Here is a 20,852-nt window from a genome sequence, read left to right as displayed (position 1 = left end):
TAAGGCCTCTAAAACACCTCTAGCATAAAGCCTCTAAAACACCTCTAGCATAAGGCCTCTAAAACACCTCTAGCATAAAAACACCTCTAGCATAAGGCCTCTAAAACACCTCTAGCATAAAAACACCTCTAGCATAAGAGGCCGCAAGACCTGTTCTGTCCCTCTAAAGAATGCATCGAAAGTGTGGAGTCTGACGGCATCCCCATTGATCTGAACGGCATCCCCATTGATCTGAACGGCATCCCCATTGATCTGAACGGCATCCCCCTTGATCTGATCATCCCCATTGATCTGATCATCCCCATTGATCTGAACGGCATCCCCATTGATCTGAACATCCCCATTGATCTGAACATCCCCATTGATCTGAACCCCATTGATCTGAACATCCCCATTGATCTGAACCCCATTGATCTGATCATCCCCATTGATCTGATCATCCCCATTGATCTGATCATCCCCATTGATCTGATCATCCCCATTGATCTGAACCCCATTGATCTGATCATCCCCATTGATCTGATCATCCCCATTGATCTGAACCCCATTGATCTGAACCCCATTGATCTGATCATCCCCATTGATCTGAACCCCATTGATCTGATCATCCCCATTGATCTGAACCCCATTGATCTGAACCCCATTGATCTGAACATCCCCATTGATCTGAACCCCATTGATCTGAACCCCATTGATCTGAACGGGACCATCGTTGAGCATCCGTTCACGGTGACTTCTGAATGTCCATACTGGGTCAGGATCTGTTGAGTAAGTTATTGTATATTTAGGATTCTGGTTAAAACATTTTGACCTGAGATCAGATTCTAAAAATGTCTTCTACATCCTGACAGTTTTCTGAAAAAGCTGTGTTTCTATGTCAGTCATTCTTAGATTTTTCAAAAATAGCAGATCTACAAGCTCATAGCGCGCCACTCGGTGGCGCGCTATGAGCTTGTAGATCTGCTATTTTTCAATAGCTAAAGCATAACATAATGCTAACATAACTTAATGCTAACATAATGCTAACACCAAAAGGGGTTCCCGCCAAAAATGGGTTAAAACATGTCTGCACTGCAGTGTTGTGGAGAATACCAGACTGCTCGCCCCTTTACCAACTCGCCCCCGAGCCCCCTGCTGGACAGAATACCAGACTGCTCGCCCCTTTACCAACTCGCCCCAGAATACCAGACTGCTCGCCCCTTTACCAACTCGCCCCAGAATACCAGACTGCTCGCCCCTTTACCAACTCGCCCCCGCGAAAAGTGTTAATGTAGTTAACAGTTAATTTAGTATTTCCCTCTCTCTCTGAAATCTGAAATGATCTTGTATACAGATGTATTTGATTGTATAGTAGTCGATCTCTATACTCTGATTGTATAGTAGTCGATCTCTATACTCTGTAAAATCAAGGATGAATAACATGACAGAGACGGTGACTGCTCAATTAAGTTAATTTTGGACCTTCTAGCAGTTAATTTCGTTTTATTAAACACATTTCTTCCACATGTAGCCCATGTTTTGTATGGCATCATCATGCTATTACGCCCGTATTACCTTTTATATAATCACCAACATGAATTTATGTTTGTTATTTACAGGTTAGACTGTTATATCAGTCTAACCCTCTTGTAAACAAGTGTAATGCTTTATGGTGTCGTCCACTCACAGTTAACAGTCTTTGTATTGAGTTTGTGCTTGAAATGTACTGTAATTCTGCAAACTGTTAATAAATACTTGTCTTCAATCAATCATTGAAGACCATCACTTGCATGTTTGATTGGTTGATTGATTGATTGAAATATGTATTAACAGTTTGCAGAATTACAGTACATTTCAAGCACAAACGCAATACAAAGGCTGTTAACTGTGAGTGGACGACCCAATTAAGCATTACACTTGTTTCCAAATAGCGTCCACCATGTTCAATTCATCAAAAACATTTAGAGACGTACAAATAGACACTTCTATATAGACAAAGAACAGAACAGGAATTCATCATAATGGAGGTACAAAGGGAAAAGAAACATATACAGTGAGGGGAAAAAAGGGGTGGGCGGTGGGGGGGATTCACGTTCAGCTCCGTTCCTTTGTTTGTTTGCCTTGGAGGAGCTGCGTTGGGTCCCCAAGTCGGCTCCGTGGCCGTACCTTGAGTTGGCTGTGTGGCCGTGACCATTAAAATGGTAGTTGCATGTGTGTGTCTGCGGTTGTAAATAATTCCTCCTGAACTTATATTAAGATAAATGTAATGTTTATTTTGTTCAGTTTTAGGCCTGTATGTATTTTTATTTAATAATCAGAACGCATTCACAAAAGAGGTGCAGTGACTGTTCATGTCCTGTAGAGGGCAGCAGGCTGCCATGGAATGAAATGCTGCTGCTGGTCTGCTGCTCATTGTTCTCACGAGGAGGAGAATGTAAACAACAGCGTTAGCATGCTAGGCTAGCAGAGAACACACAACACACACACACCGTTAGCATGCTGCTAGCCAGGCTAGCAGAGAGAACACACACCAAGTGAAATGAGGGTGGATAAAGATGAGATAATGTTTTAATCTCTGCTGTGTAATGGCCTCTATGATGACGCAGACAGCCTGCAGCAGCAGCAGCATGTCTGCTGGTCAGGACACAGAAGCAGAGTTTAAACAGGAGGAGAAACCTCTCCATTGTTCCGTTTCTGTAGCCTCCAGGTCAGTGTTATTAATGTTACTGTGTCTCCTTATTATTAAGTTAGTTGTGGGTTGCGTGCGTCTTTCTGAGTGTGTGTGTGTGTGTGTGTGTGTGTGTGGGGGGGGGGGTATAAAATACATCTATGATCGTGTTCTTGATCCAAGACTAGATTTTTTCTGAAGTTTGATTGATTGATGAATTGAACATGGTGGACCGTGTAGTAAACCAGTGTAATGCTGTATCAGTGTGTCGTCCTCAGTCTCTGTATTGAGTTGTGATTTCATGTGAAACGAACCCATTCTGTTAATAAATACTACAATCAATTGAACATTGTATTTGTAGAATGGGTACCAGTTCAACTAAAGTACAGGTCAATAGAAAATATGCTATGAGGATGAAACCAGAAAAAGCACTATTAAAGACTTGTTTACATCAGGGTCTAGCCCCTCTCGGACCCTTTTCTGACATTTGGATGACTTTACACGTAGGGTCCCTCTCCAGTTCGTAAGCCCACAATAGCACAGACACTGGCTACAGTGACGACAGAGCGATCAGAGGCAGGAACGTAGGGACGCGCAGCTAGCCAACCTGGCGCTGGAGGCGGTACAATGGGATGTCAATAAGGAAGGAAGGAAGAGAGAATTTCAGAGCTGCCAAAACGGTCAAACACGGTAAAAAATACTTAACGGCTTCTGCGCCAAAGGACAATTCTCTGACGTTTCCGTTGTCTCCTATAGCTCCTATAATCTTCTTTTGAAACATCTAACCCCCATCAAAAAAGCGCAGAACGGCCGCAACGGAGGTTATGTACAGCTGTGTCATATTGTGGGCTTACGAACTGGAGAGGGACCCTACGTGTAAAGTCATCCAATTGTCAGAAAACTTTACTTAGGGTCCCGAGAGGGGGTAATCAGGGTCCTCCATTTTCAATTCATCAGAACATGTAAAGACATACAAATATAGACTTCTTTTCAAAAAAAAAATAAAAAATCATCATATTCACAGTTGAAAAAAAGTGTATTGCTTTGGTCTATGACAAACTATTGTTTATTTATTTCTATAAACCATTGATTCTTAAACATTTTCATGGCAAGGACCCCCATACAGATTAATATGTGTATGTGTCTGCAGATAACAATGTGAAAATATTTCCACCCACCAATACAACATTTGTGTTTTTAATTCCAAGCTTATGTTTTGAGGGGCGCTAGCCTCTAGATTGTTGTCCTAACACAACATTAACACCATTGACAATGAATGGAGAATTTACGTCATATGTAGACGAGCAAGTCCGACATGTTACGTCATGATGACGTACGATGATAAGAGCGTCCCTCACTTCACACGGGTGTGATTCTTTGTGTAGAAAATGGCAAATGTACAAGTTCACACTGTCGCAGCACAGTGTGAGCTCACACTGTGCTGCGGCAGTGTGAGCTCACACTGTGCTGCGACAGTGTGAGTTCACACTGTCGCAGCACAGTGTGAGCTCACACTGTCGCAGCACAGTGTGAACTCACACTGTCGCAGCACAGTGTGAACTCACACTGTCGCAGCACAGTGTGAGCTCACACTGTCGCAGCACAGTGTGAGCTCACACTGCCGCAGCACAGTGTGAGCTCACACTGCCGCAGCACAGTGTGAGCTCACACTGCCGCAGCACAGTGTGAGCTCACACTGTCGCAGCACAGTGAGCTCACACTGTCGCAGCACAGTGTGAGCTCACACTGTCGCAGCACAGTGTGAGCTCACACTGTCGCAGCACAGTGTGAGCTCACACTGTCGCAGCACAGTGTGAGCTCACACTGTCGCAGCGACAGTGTGAGCTCACACTGCCGCATCGCAGCAGATCTTGTAGAGCTTGTAGATCTGTGAGCTTGTAGATCTGTGAGCTTGTAGATCTGAGCTTGCCTATGTTTCCATAGACCCATTTGTTTATTATTCCACGTCATGTCCTAGAATGAGCCAATGTCCTAGAAACATGTAAAAAAGGACCATATATGGGCATTCCCAGACCTGTTGTCTCAGCGTCTTCCTGGTTACTGCTCTGTTCCTCCCTCAGGTTCCTCAGAGGTCTTATAGCTCTGTTCCTCTCAGAGGTCTTATAGCTCTGTTCCTCTCAGAGGTCTTATAGCTCTGTTCCTCTCAGGTTCCTCAGAGGTCTTATAGCTCTGTTCCTCTCAGAGGTCTTATAGCTCTGTTCCTCTCAGAGGTCTTATAGCTCTGTTCCTCTCAGGTTCCTCAGAGGTCTTATAGCTCTGTTCCTCTCAGAGGTCTTATAGCTCTGTTCCTCTCAGGTTCCTCAGAGGTCTTATAGCTCTGTTCCTCTCAGAGGTCTTATAGCTCTGTTCCTCTCAGAGGTCTTATAGCTCTGTTCCTCTCAGAGGTCTTATAGCTCTGTTCCTCTCAGAGGTCTTATAGCTCTGTTCCTCTCAGAGGTCTTATAGCTCTGTTCCTCTCAGAGGTCTTATAGCTCTGTTCCTCTCAGAGGTCTTATAGCTCTGTTCCTCTCAGGTTCCTCAGAGGTCTTATAGCTCTGTTCCTCTCAGGTTCCTCAGAGGTCTTATAGCTCTGTTCCTCTCAGAGGTCTTATTGCTCTGTTCCTCTCAGAGGTCTTATAGCTCTGTTCCTCTCAGAGGTCTTATAGCTCTGTTCCTCTCAGGTTCCTCAGAGGTCTTATAGCTCTGTTCCTCTCAGAGGTCTTATAGCTCTGTTCCTCTCAGGTTCCTCAGAGGTCTTATAGCTCTGTTCCTCTCAGAGGTCTTATAGCTCTGTTCCTCTCAGAGGTCTTATAGCTCTGTTCCTCTCAGGTTCCTCATCAGAGGTCTTATAGCTCTGTTCCTCTCAGAGGTCTTATAGCTCTGTTCCTCTCAGGTTCCTCAGAGGTCTTATAGCTCTGTTCCTCTCAGGTTCCTCAGAGGTCTTATAGCTCTGTTCCTCTCAGAGGTCTTATAGCTCTGTTCCTCTCAGAGGTCTTATAGCTCTGTTCCTCTCAGAGGTCTTATAGCTCTGTTCCTCTCAGGTTCCTCCTCAGAGGTCTTATAGCTCTGTTCCTCTCAGAGGTCGTATAGCTCTGTTCCTCTCAGGTTCCTCAGAGGTCTTATAGCTCTGTTCCTCTCAGGTTCCTCAGAGGTCTTATAGCTCTGTTCCTCTCAGAGGTCTTATAGCTCTGTTCCTCTCAGGTTCCTCAGAGGTCTTATAGCTCTGTTCTCCTCAGGTTCCTCAGAGGTCTTATAGCTCTGTTCCTCTCAGAGGTCTTATTGCTCTGTTCCTCTCAGAGGTCTTATAGCTCTGTTCCTCTCAGAGGTCTTATAGCTCTGTTCCTCTCAGGTTCCTCAGAGGTCTTATAGCTCTGTTCCTCTCAGAGGTCTTATAGCTCTGTTCCTCTCAGGTTCCTCAGAGGTCTTATAGCTCTGTTCCTCTCAGGTTCCTCAGAGGTCTTATAGCTCTGTTCCTCTCAGAGGTCTTATAGCTCTGTTCCTCTCAGGTTCCTGCAGGTGGAGTTGGAGCTGAACCTGGTCCTCAGAGGCGTGGCGTTGGGCGAGCCGGTCAGACACATCTACAACCCAGTGGAATACGCCTGGGAGCCTCACCGCCGCTACGTGGAGACCTACTGCCACGCCGGGCAGAGTGTCCTGTTCCTGGGGATGAACCCTGGACCCTTCGGCATGGCCCAGACTGGGGTGAGTATGGAGGGGTGATAGCTGGGGGCGGGGGTGGGAGTCATTTAGCAGCCTGGCAGCTGAGGGGAAAAAGCTCACTGATGTAGAAACATGAGGTTTTTCATGATTGTCGTGATTTAGAAGACATTTGTAGAATCTGATCTCAGGTCTGTGTCATAGCTTCATAGACCTGTTCTCCAGCACTATCACCAGTTTAATTTCATGGTTTTGGTTTATTTCAGACATTTAACCCTAAAACCCGTCAATACTTAGTAAACTTGACCTTTGGCTCTGCACTCGGTTTGCTTATTTTTCCCTCTAGTGACTAGTCTACACCAAACTGTAGATTCTGTTACTATTGGGTGTGCTAAATAACATACGGAAATTTTAGGAAAAACTAACAACCAGAAAGGTATCGTTTTCAAAAACCATTGCAAATTAATTTTGCTCGCCCCCTAGTGGTCGGTTTGCAATGAAACCATAGGCATTGTAAGCTCCTGGCAGCTCCATCGTGGACGCTATTTTGTAAACGATGCCTTTCTAGATTTTCGTAAGAATTTAGTATGTTATTTAGCACACCCACTAGTAACATAATCTATTTCAAAATCTCTTCTATCAATTATTTGGGGTTTCAACCATATACTGACATATCTAATAGTGGTTTCATTGCAAAACCGACCACTAGGGGGCGAGCCAAATTAGTTTGCGAGGGTTTTTGAAAACCTTATGACCATACCTAACACCATGCCAAAATTAAAAAAGTAGTTCCCAAGTGCATAATTGTTATGATTTTGTACATATTAAATCCCAGTTTATAGGCATTTTAGCTCATTTTAGCCACCGTGGACGCCATCTTGAAAACGATGCCTTTCTGGTTGTTGGTTTTTCCTAAGATGTTATTTAGCTCACCCAATAGTAACAGAATCCATTCTGCCTGACGTTTCTTCCTAAAGGGGAGTTTTTTGTTACCATTGTTGCAATAGAGTGTCGCAGTCCCGCCCCCTACCATGGTCCAGGAAATAATTCCCCGTTCATTTTCCTCATAGACATTTCAAAAAGTATTTATTTAAAGACGGTTACGCCGCGGACAAAGCCAACTCGAGTCGTGACAACTCATGACAACACAAACAATATTTTGGACCAAACAAATAATTACAAAGAAGAAAAACAACAAAAGTGTTGTAACCTGCCGTTTTTTTCTTCTTTCTAATTATTTGTTCGGCCCAAAAAATTGTGTTTGTTGTCATGATTTGTCACGACTCGAGTTGGCTTTGTCCGCGGCGTAAACATCTTTAAATAAATACTTTCTGAAATGTCTATGAGGAAAATGAACGGAGAATCATTTCCTGGGCCATGGTAGGGGGCGGGACTGTGACGCTCTATATTGCTGCTCTGGGTGGATATTTGTTGGTTTGTAAAGTGTCTTGTTTTGACACTTTAATGAAATTGAATTGAATTGAATTTTATATAAATATTTGTTATCAATAATTTTGGTTTTCAACCATACCTGTGTCTAATATTTGAGTCTGTGTAAACAGACCACTAGGGGGCGCTCCCAATAAGTTTGCACAGCTTTTTGAAATCATTATACCCATACCTAACATCACACCAAAATCCAAAAACTAGTCACCAAAAGCTGAATCTTTCCAAGTGCGACCCCAGCTATGAGGGCGTGGAGGGGTGAGATGATACCCTACAACATGATTCAAATTAATTAATAACACGCTTATTTATCAGACATAAGTAGACCTTTTAGTATCTATTAGTATCATAAATTATGGAGATCTGTAACCTTTTAAAACGTTTCAAATATAGCAGATCTACAAGCTCACAAAGACTAGGACCGGGGATCTGTGTGCGTGAGCTCAGTTCGGTGCTCTCCCCAGGTTGGCAGAGGGAGAGTCGCGCCCAGGATTACAGCTTTGGCTCCGGGTGAAAATGGGTCACAAAAATGGGTCACAAAATGGGTCACAAAATGGGTCACAAAAATAATCAAATAATCAAACCCTACCTTTCCCTTCTTTGCATCCTCCTATCAGGTCCCGTTCGGTGAAGTCAAGTCGGTTCGTGATTGGCTGAAGATCACGGGTGAAGTGGGTCACCCGCCTGACGAGCATCCCAAGCGGCCAATCACAGGGCTGGCCTGCACGCAGAGCGAAGTGAGCGGAGCGCGCTTCTGGGGATTCTTCAAGAAGGTCAGTTTATATTGTACTGTATAATGATATACTGTATACAGTATTATACTGTATTGTACCTGTCAGTCATCTCAACTTATAAATGCGTTGTTGTGCAGTGCTGTTTTTGGCAGCAAATCTTTGTTTTAGTCAGTCTCTTGAATAGTTATCATTTAGTTTTAGTCACATATTAGTCACCTGGAATGTCTTAGTGTTAGTCTAGTTTTAGTCGACTAAATATCATAAGGTTTTGGTCGTCTAAATACAGTTGATTTAATCGACTAAAATGTTTTTTTGGCGGGCCTTGATGCCTTTGTAATGACTGGTTTAACACTTGCTGAAAATAGCCGATTTGTTGTGAGCTTGTAGATTGGCTATTTTCAGCATGCAACCAAGTGTAAAATGACTTATACTGGATCTCTTGTCGCTTGGGATATTATTTACATTATGAAGAGAGGATATATACAAAAAAATAATAATTTTGAGCGATGGAAATAAGCGAATTAGCACAACACCCCATAGCCCCATTCAATTCCCATTCAATTCATTGAGGGCTTAAGGTAGGGGAAATAGCCAATAAGGAGGTTTTGCACAAAATAACACCTGGACCTCTTTGGTGGGGACGTAACGACTACAAAGAAAGGTAAGAAAGCCTTCTAGCATGGAATTCTCCTTTAATTGTGGCTCAGTGGTAGAGTCAGAGTGGCAGCATGACAACCGCACGGTTCCCAGTTGGATCATTCGTGTTTGATGGCTGTGTTCTGCACATCAAACACAGATGTTTGGTCAAACCCAAGCCCCCAGTAAGGCTATCCAACGTTGAAGCTGCCACTACCTACTGGCGAAAAGAGGAACTGCAGCACTTTCATGGAGGTGGACATGTGCGTAACTTGCGTCATCCCAGCACCTCAGATTTGAGGTTCGGGGCTTAACTTCCGCGCGTTCGAGCCATAGAGTTATAATTGTACTTCCGGCACTTTTCCGGGTGCTTCAAAACGCCACTGAGCAACTTCTATTGAAATGAATAGCGGGGGGGGGGGGGGGGGGGGGGTTATCTATCCTTTTATTACTCTATGGTCAAACCATGTGGCTCCCATTGGAAATGCATTGTGCATCCATTAAACACAGACAAGACACAGAACATGTGTTCTGTGTGTGTGTATGGGGCCTAAGACAACGGTCATTAGTATTATTGCCATCACCTGGGTGGGTCAGTCGTGTAACTTTCCCGACATTAAGCTGTGTATGTGTTCAACAACACAGCCATGACGTTAAGCTGTGTGTGTGTTCAACAACACAGCCATGACGTTAAGCTGTGTGTGTGTTCAACAACACAGCCATGACGTTAAGCTGTGTGTGTGTTCAACAACACAGCCATGACATTAAGCTGTGTGTGTGTTCAACAACACAGCCATGACGTTAAGCTGTGTGTGTGTTCAACAACACAGCCATGAAGTTAAGCTGTGTGTGTGTTCAACAACACAGCCATGACGTTAAGCTGTTTGTGTTCAACAACACAGCCATGACGTTAAGCTGTGTGTGAGTTCAACAACACAGCCATGACGTTAAGCTGTGTGTGAGTTCAACAACACAGCCATGACGTTAAGCTGTGTGTGTGTGTTCAACAACACAGCCATGACGTTAAGCTGTGTGTGTGTGTTCAACAACACAGCCATGACGTTAAGCTGTGTGTGTGTTCAACAGCACAGCCATGACGTTAAGCTGTGTGTGTGTGTTCAACAACACAGCCATGACGTTAAGCTGTGTGTGTGTTCAACAGCACAGCCATGACGTTAAACTGTGTGTGTGTGTTCAACAACACAGCCATGACGTTAAGCTGTGTGTGTGTGTGTTCAACAACACAGCCATGACGTTAAGCTGTGTGTGTGTGTTCAACAACACAGCCATGACGTTAAGCTGTGTGTGTGTTCAACAACACAGCCATGACGTTAAGCTGTGTGTGTGTGTTCAACAACACAACCATGACGTTAAACTGTGTGTGTGTGTTCAACAGCACAGCCATGACGTTAAACTGTGTGTTTGTTCAACAACACAGCCATGACGTTAAGCTGTGTGTGTGTTCAACAACACAACCATGACGTTAAGCTGTGTGTGTGTGTTCAACAGCACAGCCATGTCGTTAAACTGTGTGTGTGTGTTCAACAACACAGCCATGACGTTAAGCTGTGTGTGTGTGTTCAACAACACAGCCATGACGTTAAGCTGTGTTTGTGTGTTCAACAGCACAGCCATGACGTTAAGCTGTGTGTGTGTTCAACAACACAGCCATGACGTCATGGCTGTGTGTGTGTTCAACTACACAGCCATGACGTTAAGCTGTGTGTGTGTTCAACTACACAGCCATGACGTTAAGCTGTGTGTGTGTTCTACAACACAGCCATGACGTTAAGCTGTGTGTGTGTTCAACAACACAACCATGACGTTAAGCTGTGTGTGTGTGTTCAACAGCACAGCCATGACGTTAAACTGTGTGTGTTCAACAACACAGCCATGACGTTAAGCTGTGTGTGTGTGTTCAACAACACAGCCATAACGTTAAGCTGTGTTTGTGTGTTCAACAGCACAGCCATGACGTTAAGCTGTGTGTGTGTTCAACAACACAGCCATGACGTTAAGCTGTGTGTGTGTTCAACCACACAGCCATGACGTTAAGCTGTGTGTGTGTTCAACGACACAGCCATGACGTTAAGCTGTGTGTGTGTTCAACAACACAGCCATGACGTTAAGCTGTGTGTGTGTTCAACAACAGAGCCATGACGTTAAGCTGTGTGTGTTCAACAACACAGCCATGATGTTAAGATGTGTGTGTGTTCAACAACACAGCCATGACGTTAAGCTGTGTGTGTGTGTGTGTGTTCAACAACACAGCCATGATGTTAAGCTGTGTGTGTGTGTGTGTGTTCAACAACACAGCCATGATGTTAAGATGTGTGTGTGTGTGTGTGTGTTCAACAACACAGCCATGACGTTAAGCTGTGTGTGTGTTCAACAACACAGACTTGCAAAAATAACACTGACAGCCATGAGGTGACGGAAGCTTGCCATCCGTAGAAACGGTTGCTGTTTGGATTGGCATTGGAAAACAGCTACAGCTTTTTGGGGTGGGATTTAGCGAAGGACTAATTAACCGTCAATCATTCCCTGATGACTGAACCCCTCCCTTTAGGTGTGTGGGGAGCCCCAGCTGCTCGTTAAGGTGTGTGTGTGTGTCCCTCTAGGTGTGCGGGGAGCCCCAGGCGTTCTTCCGCCACTGCTTCGTGCACAACCTGTGCCCGCTGATGTTCCTGGGCGCCAGCGGGAAGAACCTGACGCCTCCGGAGCTGTGCCGCGGCGAGCGGGACGCGCTGCTGGCGCTGTGCGACGCGGCGCTGTGCCGCGCCGTGGAGGCGCTGGGCGTGTCCATGGTGATCGGCGTTGGCAGGGTGGCGGAGCAGCGGGCGCGCCGAGCCCTCTCGGCGGCGGGCATCGGCCACGTGCGCGTGGAGGGCATCATGCACCCCTCCCCCAGGAACCCGCTGGCCAACCGAGGCTGGGAGGCAGTGGCCAGGGCCAAGCTGACGGAGCTGGGGGTGCTGGCACTGCTGAGCCACGACGGAGCATAACCTAGGGGTCAGTGTCTTGTCCAAGGACACTTCCACATGTAGACAGGAGGAGGGGCCGGGATTTGAACCGCCGAACCACGGATCATTGGACGACCTGCTCTACCTCCTGAGCCACAGCCGCCCCTACAGGGCTCTAGGATGAAATGACTAAAGGTGCAGTCAGAATTATCGAGGGTGCACATTAAGTTGTACGGTTGTTATTTTTATTTCATACCCTCTATTGCATTGTTTAAACAAACAGCTAGGGTGACGACTGTACAGGTTCCTTGTCATGGCATCACTAGGCTGCCTGTATCGATTGCAGGAACTCGGAGTCTCAAACAGAACAAATAGCTTTGCATCGCTCTCCTCATGGAGGTGTGGCACATTCCTGGTACTTCATAAAACAATATGAAATAATTCGCTTATTTCCATCTCTCAAAATTATTATTTTTTTGTACATATCCTCTCTTCATAATGTAAATAATATCCCAAGCGGCACACTTTGACTTTACTACTTATTTTGATGGAAATAAGCGAATTAGCACAACACCCCATAGCCCCATTCAATTCCCATTCAATGCAATTCATTGAGGGCTTATGGTAGGGGAAATAGCCAATAAGGAGTTTTTGCACAAAATAACACCTGGACCTCTTTGGTGGGAACGTAACAACTACAATGTGTTTTAACCTCATGTTATTCATTCATAATGAATACATTTACCACTCAACTGAATGCCAAAAAATATATATTTATTTAAAAGGAATTATATTTAAATAATAAAATAAAAAAGAGACATTTTTCACATGCAAGGAGGTCGGGTTAATGGGCCTGTGAGCAGCGCTGCCCTGAGCTCATCATCCGCCAGTCCTCTGGGATCCTCCCAGTGCTTTGTCTCAGGAAATAACATCCGCAGCGGGTGCCATGGCCACCAGGCACCCCCATATATCTGTGACTTACTCCACGGTACCCATATGTTCCTAGAAGGTACCCATATGTTCCTAGAAGGTACCCATATGTTCCTAGAAGGTACCCATATGTTCCAAGGTACCCATATGTTCCTAGAAGGTACCCATATGTTCCTAGAAGGTACCCATATGTTCCTAGAAGGTACCCATATGTTCCTCTGAGATCCTCATCCCATGAAGACCTGCTGGTCGTTCCTTCCACAAAACTAAAAACTAAAGGTGATCGTTGAGCCTTTGCTAGTTTTGCCTCCCAGGCTATGGAACGACCTCCCAGGCTATGGAATGACCTCCCAGGCTATGGAATGACCTCCCAGGCTATGGAATGACCTCCCAGGCTATGGAACGACCTGACCTCCCAGGCTATGGAACGACCTCCCAGGCTATGGAATGACCTCCCAGGCTATGGAACGACCTCCCAGGCTATGGAATGACCTCCCAGGCTATGGAATGACCTCCCAGGCTATGGAACGACCTCCCAGGCTATGGAACGACCTCCCAGGCTATGGAACGACCTCCCGGGCTATGGAACGACCTTTTTAGACGGGCCTTCACAACATAGTGCTGTATTGATTTCTTGATTTTTACCAGTGCCGTTTGCTCTGTTTTTCTTTTTCTTTGCCTTATTCTTATTATTTTTATTCTAATTATTAATATTACTATTGTTACTATTGACATGTTTTGCTGTTATTGTTGTCACTGAAATGTGCTCTATAAATAAAATGTACTTGCTTACTAAGGTCTCACTCACACCTATACATACCTTATACACACCTATACATACCTTATACACACCTATACATACCTTATACACACCTATACATACCTTACTAAGGTCTCACTCACACCTATACATCTAGCTTACTAAGGTCTCACTCACACCTATACATCTAGCTTACTAAGGTCTCACTCACACCTATACATCTAGCATACTAAGGTCTCACTCACACCTATACATCTAGCATACTAAGGTCTCACTCACACCTATACATCTATACCTATACTATCTACATCTACACCTATACTAAGGTCTCACTCACACCTATACATCTAGCATACAACAATGTTACTAAGGTCTCACTCACACCTATACATCTAGCATACAACAATGTTGCATGGTAGATGTAAGCAACCATGTGACTTCCATTGGAAATGCATTGGGGCGGCCATGACACTTACAACTTGCTTAAATCTTGCATGCAACATTGTTGCAAAGGTGTGAGTGAAGCCTTAGCCTGTACGGACGTTGAGGTTAGATTACGCCCCCTAATGCAAAACATGCAACGTTGCAACAGAATAGAGCTAAACCCTCATCTTCACACAGAATGGAGCTAAACCCTCATCTTCACACAGAATGGAGCTAAACCCTCATCTTCACACAGAATGGAGCTAAACCCTCATCTTCACACAGAATGGAGCTAAACCCTCATCTTCACATCTTACTGTAAAATTCTCTGACCCACCCCCCCCCACACACACACACACAAACATTGCATCATCCTCTGATTTATCTCTCTTTCTAAGTAACCGACCTACAAGTTCTACACGTGTTGGATCGTGTTGCGTTGGAGACCTCAGTGGGCTTGTAGATCGAATGGCTATTTGGTTCCACGACACCAGGCGGCCCGCAGTTAAAATGAGGAGCAGATCCAATAACAACAACAGAGCAGCAACAACCCTGTCTCTGAGAGAGCATGTTCATACATAGTCTCTCACCCCAAGTGAGAGAGCATGTTCATACATAGTCTCTCATAGTCTCTCACCCCAAGTGAGAGAGCATGTTCATACATAGTCTCTCATAGTCTCTCGCCCCGAGTGAGAGAGCATACATAGTCTCTCATAGTCTCTCGCCCCAAGTGAGAGAGCATACATAGTCTCTCATAGTCTCTCGCCCCAAGTGAGAGAGCATACATAGTCTCTCACTTGGGCTGCATACGTTGGTTAGACATACTGACAGTCTGACAACACCGTCGCTTCTGACATGCACTGGTTACAACTAACTGGTGGCAGGTTAAAACTAACCCGTGGCAGGTTAAAACTAACCCGTGGCAGGTTAAAACTAACCCGTGGCAGGTTAAAACTAACCCGTGGCAGGTTAAAACTAACCCGTGGCAGGTTAAAACTAACCCGTGGCAGGTTAAAACCAACCCGTGGCAGGTTAAAACCAACCCGTGGCAGGTTAAAACTAACCCGTGGCAGGTTAAAACTAACCCGTGGCAGGTTAAAACTAACCCGTGGCAGGTTAAAACCAACCTGTGGCAGGTTAAAACTAACCCGTGGCAGGTTAAAACTAACCCGTGGCAGGTTAAAACTAACCCGTGGCAGGTTAAAACTAACCCGTGGCAGGTTAAAACTAACCCGTGGCAGGTTAAAACTAACCTGTGGCAGGTTAAAACTAACCAGTGGCAGGTTAAAACTAACCCGTGTCAGGTTAAAACTAACCCGTGGCAGGTTAAAACTAACCTGTGGCAGGTTAAAACTAACCCGTGGCAGGTTCAGCGCCCTCTTCATAATACATAAATACAAACGCCATCATCAGGTCTCTTGCTCGGCGACGGGGGCGGTGCCATGCGTAGAGCCTCTTCTCCATTTGGGTCGGTCCAGTTCTAGGGGGCGGGGCGGCACCATGCGTAGAGTCTCTTCTCCATTTGGGTCGGTCCAGTGCTAGGGGCTCGGCTTCAGTCAGTGACAGGCCCAGTTGGTGTAAGTCCCTGGTGACAGCATCAAACCCAAACGCCCCTCTATATAAAACATACTTAATGTGTCATACTGTAACATGGTGTGCAAATAAAAATCATGTTTTTCTTTTGCACATATATATTCTTTTTGCCCACATCAGCCCTGTCTGTCTCACACTGGAGTGGCTGCAAAAACAAATCCAAAACCACAACCATATTTTAAAAATACAGAATATAATTTCTGCACGAATAGTGATGATGATGACTTAGTAATCAGGGACACCAAGGAATTACTGTTCCTATTAACCGCTAAAGATATCTGTGATGATTAGTTATATTTAATAACATGTGCAGCTGGTGTGGAACACTTGGCAACGGACGTTGTTGCATTTGACCCTGATTTATCCTTGGCAGTACAACGGTGCCTCGCACCACAAATAGCCCGTCTCCAGTCGCAGTTCCCTCCCAGGGTGCCCCCCCCCCCCTCCCAGGGTGCTCCCCCCCCCTCCCAGGGTGGCCGTGCCACCTTTGTACCACTGAGCATATGTTGGGCATTAGAGCAGAGGTCGCTGGCCAGCCTGGGTGTCTGCAGGGCATTCCTCAGGGTAACTAACCCATATTCCTCAGGACTGCTGCTCAGCTCTTTACGCTGTAGGCATTTAGCAGACGCTGTGAATCCAGAGCCACTTGCAGTAAAGCAACGACAACACATGGTAATAATAGTCATCTAGGATCATAAGCAGACCAATAACCTATCAATAGACTAACGGTAGAATACCCAAAGAAAATCTATATTCTGTCCATTGAAACTAACCTAGTGCTGCACGATCCTTGCTCAAAATGTGAATCTCGATATTCCTCCACAAGAATTGAGTTCTCGATTCTCACACGATTCTCTTTTGTTTTCCATGAAAATATGTGTTGTCTGTAGTTGTTGAACAACATTAACTACGTTCAAAATGTGTCACCTGGAGCCATAACTACTGTGGTTTTAAACAGACAACATCAAAGTGCTTAAAGACTTAAACCTCTTAAAGTCTCTCTTGTAGCAAAAACACACGAGTAACTACAATGAACTGGACAGCCAACCAGTGCTGCTCCGTTCTTCACAAAATGAGATGTCATACAGTAGGTATCTGAATCTAAATGATGTCATACAGTAGGTATCTGAATCTAAATGATGTCATACAGTAGGTATCTGAATCTAAATGATGTCATACAGTAGGTATCTGAATCTAAATGAGATGTCATACAGTAGTATCTGAATCTAAATGAGATGTCATACAGTAGTATCTGCATCTAAATGATGTCATACAGTAGTATCTGAATCTAAATGATGTCATACAGTAGGTATCTGAATCTAAATGATGTCATACAGTAGGTATCTGAATCTAAATGAGATGTCATACAGTAGTATCTGCATCTAAATGATGTCATACAGTAGTATCTGCATCTAAATGATGTCATACAGTAGTATCTGAATCTAAATGATGTCATACAGTAGGTATCTGAATCTAAATTATGTCATACAGTAGGTATCTGAATCTAAATGAGATGTCATACAGTAGTATCTGAATCTAAATGAGATGTCATACAGTAGGTATCTGAATCTAGAACATGATCTTTGATAGATTAAATGTGCAGCACTAATTGAATCTATAAACACTGTATGATGCCAAGTGAACAATGACCTGCATCTGTCTACATCTTTACACACGATGGGCCCTATCTTTATCCTCATCTGTCTACATCTTTACACACGATGGGCCCTATCTTTATCCTTATCCCTAAACGTATTCGCCATCTTTTACTGTTTCGAAAAATCTTTTAAAATAGTTCAAATAGCTGCTCTACAAGCTCAGCTCACAACATGTCGATGTAGATCGGCTGTTTTAACATAGGGATAAGGGGTTAAGGGGTGGCACAAGATATAGCCCTGTATCTATAACTATGAAAAGAAGCAGGATTTGGAGCTGGAAACAAAACCGTATAGATGTGCGGCAGTCACACGTCTATAACGTTAGGTCACGTTCACTAAAACAAATACATTCTGTCATCAGAAATCATACTATTTATCAAAAAAAACAGATGCTATGTTGTACAGTAAAACATAGAAACAAAGGTCTACTCCACATGTAAATCACAATGTGACGCGTTGTGAGCTTGTAGATCTGTGGAATACTCTACTCCTCATGTAAATCATAATGTGACCTGTTGTGAGCTTGTAGATCTGTGGAATACTCTACTCCTCATGTAAATCATAATGTGACCTGTTGTGAGCTTGTAGATCTGTGGAATACTCTACTCCTCATGTAAATCACAATGTGACGCGTTGTGAGCTTGTAGATCTGTTGTGACGTGTTGTGAGCTTTAGATCTGTTGTGACGTGTTGTGAGCTTGTAGATCTGTGGAATACAGAATAAGGACAAAACAAAACGCCCACTGAGCTCATCGGCAGGTCAGGAGGTCAGCAGGTTAGGAGGTCAGGAGGTCACCTGTTTATTGAGAACATTCAATAATCTGATAAAACCAGATGATGTCCCATTCAGTGCACCAGGACGGGGGGAATGTAAGGGGGGGGGATGGGGGGAATGTAAGGCGTAATGATGTCAGATGGTTATTGGAATGGAATGTAAGGCGTAATGATGTCAGATGGTTATTGTGAAAGATTGAAAAGTACCATCAATGTTTGGTAAACACTGCATATAAATACTGTGTGCGTGCGTGCACGTGTGACACATATACTGCTGCTGTCTATTTTCAGAGTCATTGGGCTTCATAGCAGATGTACAGCCACCCCCCCATGCCCCCCCTCCCCCTCCACTTCCTCCAACTCCACTTCCTCCAACTCCAGTTCTTAGAAAAGGCAGAAGGAGCTTCATCAACAACAACTAAAGTCATCAGTGATGGATACTAGATGGACGGTATCCGGTAACCACCATGTTTACATGGATGATATTATAGTATCCGGTAACGACCACCACCGTGGTTGTGAAAGAAGGGATTTGGAGTCCAGCCTCCACAGATCTACCGTGGCGCCGTAACGTCAGGGAACTGCATCTCCCATGAGTGAGCACAGCATCCACAAGGTTTACATATGGTCCACGCACCCGTCCACACGCTTCAGTTGTTGATAGAGAGTTGAACCAGAGAGACCAGGAGAGGATCATCATCACAGACTGAGACGCACACAGCTTCACGAGACTGAAGATCCATCTCTAGAGAATCTCTGCTCAGCACCGCTTTAGATACAGTACCACACACACTGAGACGCACCAAGGCTTCACGAGACTGAAGATACATCTCTAGAGAATCTCTGCTCAGCACCGCTCTAGATACGACACACTGAGACGCACCAAGGCTTCACGAGACTGAAGATACATCTCTAGAGAATCTCTGCTCAGCATCAGGTAGGTTTTAAAGCCACACCTGTTCTTACAGTGGTTAAATTACAACTTACTGAGTGATTATCAACTTTTTTTCCCCCTCCTAAAGAGGACAAATAACACACTTGTACTGTAGTAGGCTACATACTTGTATGAGTTAAAAGCTCTTTGCATCTTTGAATATCAAGGACACGCCAATGTCTTCCTCAGGTGTTCAGTCTTAGGGCCTTCTAGTGGTATTTTCTTCATGACAAATATGCAAACAAAAGAAATGTCTATTTAATTAAATCATTTATTTATACTGTAATGCAAATCTGTAATGCAAGTTGAAGTCAATGCATACATTCATTGGCGCGGCATCTATAAGTTAATTTGTTTTAACGATGTTAGGGACTAGTTAAATAATCAGAGAGAGAGAGGTGTACCATCTGGGTGACCTGATTCAGGACACCTTCCACCCATGTGTCCCCAGGAGGATGGATGGATGGGTGGGTGGATGGATGGATGGATGGATGGATGGGTGGATGGATAGATGGGTGGATGGATGGGTGGATGGATGGGTGGATGGATGGGTGGATGGATGGGTGGATGGATGGGTGGATGGATAGATGGGTGGATGGATGGATGGATGGATGGATGGGTGGATGGATGGATGGGTGGATGGATAGATGGGTGGATGGATGGATGGATGGATGGGTGGATGGATGGATGGGTGGATGGATAGATGGGTGGATGGATGGATGGGTGGATGGACGGATGGCAGCACTGTCTCTCTTCATTATGGCTACCGCCTACCTGTGAGAGAAGATAATATGACATCTTCCAGTCTTGGTTCTGAGCCAAACTGTTTAAACTAACAGATGATACTTTTATTCACAAACACAGCAGAGTGAGTTGCGAGCCCTTCTGCGAGAGAAGGCATCAAAAATGCCAAAAATAAATCTTCAAAAAGAGAGAGGGACGTCCTGCCACTTGAATCCTCTAGTCTAGACGTAACCCATTTAGACATTAAACGTTTTCATGTCAAGGAGGAGATTTGAAAAAATAAAAATAAAAAAGATAAATTGTATAATAAATTGTAAAGATTTCTCAAAAACGTTGAGGATCTCCAAGCTTACATCTGCTATTTTTGAGAACTGTTTTAAACCGCAGTTCTAAATCTTAAAGTTTTATTTCTCTTTTTTTTTGTTGACAGATCTATATATAGCTTCAAATCTTAAATTACTACTGATTTGTAATAGTTTGTCCTGCTCTGCTACTGAGACGGTCAGATTGGTGTCAAAGCAGGTCAGGATGTGCCACGTGCGAAACCATGTTTGTAAACACATCGCACGGTCGGTCATCATCACCGCCACCACCACAGGCACGCTGCGTTGGCTCACCGTGGCATGCCATTCCTCGACCCATGCTCTCTCTCTCTCTCTCTCTCTCTCTCTCTCCCTCTCCTCTCTCTCTCTCTCTCTCTCTCTCTCTCTCTCTCTCTCTCTCTCTCTCTCTCTCTCTCGTATCAACTTTCCATCAGCTGTTTCTTCTAGGCGGTAAGGGGGGACACATTAAGGGGGGACACATTAAGGGGGGACACATTCCAGCGTATCACCCATGTTTCCCTCAGGCGCATTAAACCATCTAGGGCTAGGAGTCGGACAAACGCCTTTGTTTCACCTTTTAACCATTATTTTAAACTGTAGCTGTTGAAAAATAGCAGATCTACAAGCTCG

The 20,852-nt window shown here is 44.5% G+C and overlaps 1 protein-coding gene across 1 annotated transcript in view; it reads left to right on the top strand.

The window, feature by feature from the left end:
- Positions 1–13,799, top strand: part of LOC306928153 (single-strand selective monofunctional uracil DNA glycosylase-like) — a 44,290-nt gene extending 30,491 nt beyond the window's left edge. Inside the window, exons 3-6 of the mRNA XM_079508081.1 lie at positions 2,586–2,686; positions 6,154–6,349; positions 8,368–8,523; positions 11,742–13,799. Coding sequence (XP_079364207.1) covers positions 2,586–2,686; positions 6,154–6,349; positions 8,368–8,523; positions 11,742–12,125 — 837 coding nt within the window. The 3' untranslated portion in view covers positions 12,126–13,799. The remainder of the gene's footprint in view (positions 1–2,585; positions 2,687–6,153; positions 6,350–8,367; positions 8,524–11,741) is intronic.
- Positions 13,800–20,852: the final 7,053 nt, after the last annotated feature.

This window comes from Electrona antarctica (genome assembly GCF_951216825.1).
Source record: "Electrona antarctica genome assembly, chromosome: 8".
NCBI lineage: Eukaryota > Metazoa > Chordata > Actinopteri > Myctophiformes > Myctophidae > Electrona > Electrona antarctica.
Note: the sequence above shows the minus strand (reverse complement) of the source record. Positions and strands in the feature narration are given on the sequence as shown.